Here is a 7,146-nt window from a genome sequence, read left to right as displayed (position 1 = left end):
GACAAAAGTAATTCTTGAGACATCTAGAAAAATAAAAATTAACTAAAAATTAAAATGTTAAATTTAAATTTATTAATAACTAATTTAAGTATTTACTCATTATTTTAATAACAACTAAAGACAGAGAGAACAGTTACTGGATATTTTTTTTATCATACTAACTAAATATACATCAAGGTTCTGAAAATCAGTTCGGACCGGCCGGTCGAACTGGTTGAATCGTGAACCGGACAGAAAGGCGACTCAAACAATCAGCAAAACCGAAGAATTTGAAAACCGTAATTAGACCGGTGAACCGGCCGGAACCGGTCAGTCGAACCGAACCGTGACCCGGCCGGTTTTTTGAGGGGAGAACGAAACGTCGCCGTTTCAGCTACGGATATGCACTTAGCCCTAACTCCATCTTCCCTTGCCAGATGTCCAGATCTCATTCCAGAACGCTTTGCCTCTCTCACACTCACTCCAGGGCAAGGCTCCTCTCAATCGATCTCCTGGCCATCCCTCACCTCCGTCCAGCCACCGTCTCGTGCCGCTGCCGTCGTTCCTTTGAGCAGCCACCGTCTGCTCGCTCACTTTCCCTCCATCGCGCAGCAGCCATCGATATCAACCTTCCCTTACATCGCGCAGCCACGCCGCCGCCGAAGGTGCTCCTCCGCAACAACTGTCCCGTTCGAAGGTTCTCCACCACTGCTCATTGTCTTGGTCACTCGGTATCTCTGTCTCCCTCTTGCATGCTCTGTTGAAGGCTTCTTCTAGGTCAATTTTTTTATTAACCATGAATCTATGATTGAACCATTTTTTGATTCTGTGAAGCTCTGTGAACTGTGAAGTCAGTGAAGTGTGAAGCTCTGTTAAATTTTTTTTATTAACTATGATTAAATAATTGTTTGTTTCTTCTAGCTTCTAGTTCTAGGTAATTTTTTTATTAACTATGTGATTTACTTTTAGTGTGTGGTCTGGTGCTGTAGTCTCTGTTTAGTCTCTTGTTGAACTGCTAGTGCTGCTACCTCTGTTGCTGTTTCTGTCGTGCCTTACCATATTGTTACCACTGATTTCATCTGCCCTCATTCTTGTTCTACTTCAAAATCATGCTAAATTTGTGGGTGTCCGTCCTTTTTGAATATGTTTATAAATAATAAGATTAGGCATTGATTTTTCTGATTATGGTTTTGGTGTGTATTTGATGATGTTCAAATTTCAAGATTTTGTTACTGGCTCCTAAAAATTGGATTTATTTTCTAATATTCTTAACATCAGAAATCAAACCTTCTTCGTGCTTGTTCTTTGATGGTCAGTGATAGTCGTTTCTAGTGTTTTTGTTTTCATTGCTTGATGATTATTGATTAAGTGATGCGTTGCTGTATTCTTTTTTTACTTTGTGCTTGAGATTGGATGCTCTGTCAGTGCTTAGTGCTTGTTCTTAGTTGATTGACTTTGCTCACTACTCTGGCTTGTTCTGGCCTGCTCTTGATTGATTAACTCTGTTACTGGCTTATTGATTGATGATAAATTGCTACTGATAAGCTGTTACTGTTTTGTTAGGGATAAATTGTTACTGTTACTGATAAATTGTTAGGGATTACTTGTTACTGTTTTGTTATGTTTGTTGCTTAATGCTAAAATGGAAATCAAATCAAATGTTGTTTGTTGCTGAATGATAATTTTTGTTGCTGAATGCTGTTGGTAGTATTAATTTTGTCCTGCTATTAATTTTCTGGTGGTGCTGCTGCTGTTTTTAATTTTGTGAATGATTTATTAATTTCAGTTATGGATGATAGTATAACCTAATGTTTTATGCTATTAATTTCAATGAAAAATTTGCCACAGATGTTGAGGGACTCTTACGCTTATATGAAGCTTCACATCTTAGGATTCATGGAGAAGACATATTAGATGAAGCTCTTCGATTCACCTTAAATCCATTACTCTTATGAACGTTATTGTTTTATTTTATTTTTCAATTTGATGATATCTTTGATCTTTGTTGCCTATGTTAGTTGGTGTTTGTTGATGGCCTGGAGTTTTGAGCTATTTGTTAGCTGAGTTTAGTTGTGATAAATTTTGATAATTGTTATGTTTTGAGAAGGTTTGGTTCATTAATTAGGTTGAGCTTGAGTTTAGATTGTGATAAATTTTGATAATTGTTATGTTTTGAGAAGGTTTGGTTCGGTGTTTAGGTTGAGCTTAATTGTAGAAGAGGTCTTGCTACTCAGTTGTAAGATTGTACAGTATTAACTTATTAAATGATTAGAATTGCATTTTGTTTGAGCAGTGTTGACCTATTGAATAGTATTCAGTGATTGGAACTGCATTTTGTTATAGATGGTGATGATTTTCTTATGGAATGACTAAGTTTGTATTAGACTACAAGTATGTGTTAGGCATTTATTTATAATTTATTTATTATTTTATTATTAAACGATTTTTCCGGTTAGATCACGGTTGAACCGGTTAAACCAATAAACCAGTGAACCAGTAATTAAAACGGTTTGATAATCGATTCGGTTTTCAGAACCTTGATATACATCTTATTCAAAGTTCAAACCAATGAAACCATAAACATTTCAGATAGAACCAAAGAAAGGATCTCGTATGATCCAACTCTTCTATTCGCAACTCTCTTGTTGACTAGGGCTATACGGTTTCTTTCTATATCAAGACTCCATGAGCCAAAGAGCAATTACCAGATTTTAATATTGAATGAGGATTTGACAACTTTAAAGACAAAAAATGTGATAGTCAATCGTGCACGTATGTGGTTGAATTGTTGAAATATTGGAAACATGTTAAGAACCTTCCTTTTTCTTTTTTGGGGGTCATGAAAGAATCCTCTCTTTTTAGTCAACTAAGAGGTATAGAAATATGACAAATATCTGAACGGTGGTGGACTGGACCTGAATTGCTGAACTAGGCCCTTTGTATCTCATGCCAGGCTACATTTTTGATCTGAGGTTAGTCCAGAATCTTTTGGCCCAACCCATCCGCGTAAGCAGCACTACTCTTGTCTCGTTCTTGTCTCCGACCAAAAACATATTTAGTGCGTTTTAAAACAGAAATTTTGATGGAAAAACAAGCAGACTAAGGCGTGTTTGGGTAAATTTTTTTAAAAAAATTTTAAGTTATTTTTTATTAAAGATCTTAATATTTTTAAAAAAATCTTTTAAAAAAATATAATTATAGCTTTTCAAAAAAAATTATTTTCTTAGTATTTTTATTTTTATTACTAAAAATTTACTAAGTATACTAAAAAATAAAGAGACTTTTTTATTAAAAAAAAATTTATTAACTTAATAGCAGCTAAACAAACACTAAACCAAACCGTAATCACAAATTCCCAATCAACATCACACATCATTAGCTATTTATAACAACTATCACTGTCACTGTCAAAAATATTTATATTTATATAGGAACATATTACAGGTAAAAAGGATACAAAGTTACAGAAGCTAAAACTGTACAACTATCTGTAACCATTCTTGGTAAGAAATAGAAAATAGAAAAAACATATAAAACTACGGAAAACTTGCAGATGTTTTTGGGGCCATTGAAAGTGGAAAAAAGATCCCCATCACTGTGTGTTAGACTGCCCAATCTTAAGTTACTATGATTCAATTGGCACCTGTGCTGTTTGTTTGTTTAGTCTGCTACCCCACAGCAGTACTACTGCACAAAATTAAGGAAACAATGGCATATTCTAGCAAGTCCATGAATAAGCCCTTATTGATAATTGGTTAGCTCACACTGTGTTGAATCATTGGGAAAAAAGACCAGTCCTTGGAGGCCCCTCCTTCCTTGCCTGCAACTTTCTCATTAGCCCACCAATCAGCAACTATATTGGGGCCATGAGAATCTGCACCATCTGCATTGGTGAATTTGAATTCCTTGCCAGAAGAAAGGGTTAAGGACTCATCCTTCTCATCAACTACTGCATCCTCTGCACCCAAATTGGTTTGTTTGGCTGCATCATTTGGAGTTTCAGCTGCTGCTACCTTTTGGTCATCAACATGCCTAGTTTCTCTACAACTTTCTTCTTTGTCTACCGTTGCTGCTGCTTCATATTTCAATTTTGACAGTACCTTAGTCCATGCTGATGATGATGGTGATGGCAGTTTGTTTTCCACACATCTCATTCCTTTTTGGGCAGATAATTCAAATGATACCCTATGGCTTAAACTGATCTCACTCAAGCCATTATTGCTCGGATGTGGAGACATTTTGATCTCAGAAACCCAATGATTTGGAAGAAAATTTCCTTGAGTTGTGGACCTTGCAGCATCAGGTGTTATAGACCCAGAACTTTCTTTTGACTTGCGGTTCTCATGAGCGGAAAATTTCTCCAAGTTAAGAAGCTTGGAAGGGTCTGCTGCTTGCAAGTCAAGTATATGGGAGCCACCAGCAGGAAACTCGGTGTCTGGAAACGGCGACGAGGTTCCAGAAGCTGAGATGGCGGACCTAGGTGATATGAGTTGACCAACCGGGCTACCTGGTTGAAACTGATAGGATTGGAAATCATAGTGAGATATTTGGATCCTTTGATAGGTCTCTCCATTCCTATATTGTGGGTCAAGTAGCTGAGCAAAGGGCACCTCAGGCGAAGACGGCGTGGTCAAGTGGACAGACTCAGGAGGTGGAGTGAAAGGAGCAGTGGATGATGCCGAGAAAACAGGCGGCGAAACCAATTGCGTTTCGTGCGCGTAAGGGCCGATTGCAAAGATTGAAGCAGGGCCACCAGGAGAGTACATACTGGCAGACACAGACTTGAGGGATACAATACCAACCGGAGATTGCGCGGTTGAAGGCGGTTCTGATTGAAAGAAAGAGGCAGGTGAAGAGGGAGGTGCCACAAAGGGAAGTGTTATGGTAGGAACTTGTGTTGAGATAACGGCAGCAGGTGCAGTAGGATCTGCACGAGAAGGTGCTGTTTCTGGAGCAAGGACTGCGTGCCCGATACGCTTTCGATTCCTGTGATATCCAAAGCACCCAGCTATGTTCAACAAGCTTCCCCATTTTTTCTTCTGTGACCAACAAAACAAGTAAATAGCTTTAAGTTTCAGGCATACAAGAGATGTAAATTGTGGCATAGTTCAGCTATAATTTGAGTATTAAATAGACCACATTTATAAAAGAAAAATGAACTGCATATACTCAGAGACCATCCACTAACATGGAATCACCACTTTGGTTTTTTTCATTATTAATCTGATTATCACCGCAAAAATTACAAATCTAGCTGAATTGAAATATTCCGTGGTCATTACTTTCACTAAAACTGTGCGCGTAGTACAAAATCACTTTCCAATCTCCAGTGACTCTGCCTCCACAGGGATTCTCAGCATTAATTAAAAAAATTCCATTCCTATCCTACCAATAGTAACATAACAACAAAACCGATCCATGTGAAATAAAAGAAAAAACCAGTGCAAGATCTTTTGAGAGCTGACGTTACGCGTTTTTACTCATCATCAAAGGCAAAGACTAAGCAAAGAAAATCATAACTTCGGGAAACTAAATTTTCGCGAACTTATTATCTTTTGAAAAGGAAAAAGTTTACACCTTTATTTATTCGTATCATCAAACACATAAACCGAGGGGCGGGGGATTTTGTTTTTAAACCAAACAGTATCACCAAAAAATACAGAACGCATAACAAAAAACCTGGCCAAAAAACAATCTACGGAAGTAGTATAGTATAGTATTATACATGTATACCTGTTGAGTTGGTTGAGAAGCGCGATTTTGGGCAGAAGCTGCGATGGCAGAGGCAGCAGCGTTTATAGTATCCATAGTGTTGTTGACTGCTCTACCATTATTATTTGCAGCTCTTCTCATCTTTCTCTGTGTGTTTGTTTCAGAGATCAATTCTACTTTGAAACCCTCTTTACAGACACGAGAAGAAGAAGAAGAAGTAGCAGATTAGGCTTAAAAGAAGAGCCACCGCCACCAATAACAATCCTTTTGTTGGTGGTAGAGTGCTGAGCAAGCAAGTTATTGTTGTTGTTCTTGGGAGATGCAAAATGAAAGTGCAAGAATGAAATCTCTGTGGCAGCTGCGGTACCGTGTTTGTGTGTTCCAGCGAGAGTAGAAAACTAAAAGAAGGAAAGCCTTCGTTTTGAGTTGAAGTCAAACACGGCAATGACTTGCTCCATTTTCATGTGATTATCCTATTACCCCATTTTAGCCTTTGCTTTACATATTTTTCTTTTTATTTTTTATTAATTAATTTCATAGAACTATCCTTTATTGAGAAATTTTTGCACCAATAATTTTTAGTATNTTTTATAAATATTAATATAAATTATTATTGACCAAATATAATATTATTTATTAGTCATATAAGTTGTTTTTATTAATTAAGAGTACACAACTACCCTTTGTAGCTTGCCTCTTTTGTCTTCTATGCGCTCTGCGCTTTGAGGTTAGGTTAGTCCAAGACTAATAAAATTGATTAATGTTTGGGTAAATATCATATCATTAGCATTCACCACTCGTTGTTTAATAAACACGGAAAAAGTCAAAACTAACCTTTCGTATTCAACGAAACGGGGGGTGGGGGCTGTTAACGTCAGCCCGAGTGCACGTGTGCACAGCTATTTTCTGGACGGAGCACAATTCCACTGACATGGGGTGGGCCCCACTGTCAATAATAAAAGAAACTCTACTTCTTCCCTTTTGTGCCAGCCACCACTTTCATATAACTTGCACGAATGCTCCATCTTTTTCACTTACCCCTCTTTCACTTTCTTTTTTAATTGTTATCATTATACGATTGTTAGGCATCACATAATCTTATTTATTCTTCCTCCCTGAAATTCATGCCCTAAAGTCCTAAACACATTGCATCCCTTTCTTTTTGACTAAGCTATCATGGAAAATTGTTAAATTATTTTTAATAAATATATAATAAGTACATAAAAAACTTAATTTTTATATACTGAACCCATTTAAGCATTATTATCCCCAATTTAACTGAAACTAGTCTTACGAACAAAGTAAACATCATCCAAAAAGAATTTTCGTTCCTTAAGTTTTCTTTTTAAGATTTAATTTAATAAAATTTTAATTAATATTTTTTACTTTTAAAAGCATATAATAAGTGATGCATGAAAACTTGTCTCTCAACAAATTTTCCTTCGGCAAGTATAC

The 7,146-nt window shown here is 36.7% G+C and overlaps 1 protein-coding gene across 1 annotated transcript; it reads right to left on the bottom strand.

The window, feature by feature from the left end:
• Positions 1-3,378: 3,378 nt before the first annotated feature.
• LOC107479926 (uncharacterized) lies at positions 3,379-6,140 on the bottom strand. The gene is made up of 2 exons (XM_016100031.3): positions 5,713-6,140; positions 3,379-5,018 (listed from the first exon to the last, which is right to left on the bottom strand). The coding sequence occupies exons 1-2, from the start codon at positions 5,830-5,832 to the stop codon at positions 3,735-3,737; spliced, it is 1,404 nt and encodes a 467-aa protein (XP_015955517.1). The 5' UTR covers positions 5,833-6,140; the 3' UTR covers positions 3,379-3,734.
• Positions 6,141-7,146: the final 1,006 nt, after the last annotated feature.

This window comes from Arachis duranensis, chromosome 3, assembly GCF_000817695.3.
Source record: "Arachis duranensis cultivar V14167 chromosome 3, aradu.V14167.gnm2.J7QH, whole genome shotgun sequence".
Taxonomy (NCBI): domain Eukaryota; kingdom Viridiplantae; phylum Streptophyta; class Magnoliopsida; order Fabales; family Fabaceae; genus Arachis; species Arachis duranensis.
The sequence above is the reverse complement of the archived record's forward strand: the minus strand, read 5'-3'. Positions and strand labels throughout refer to the sequence as shown.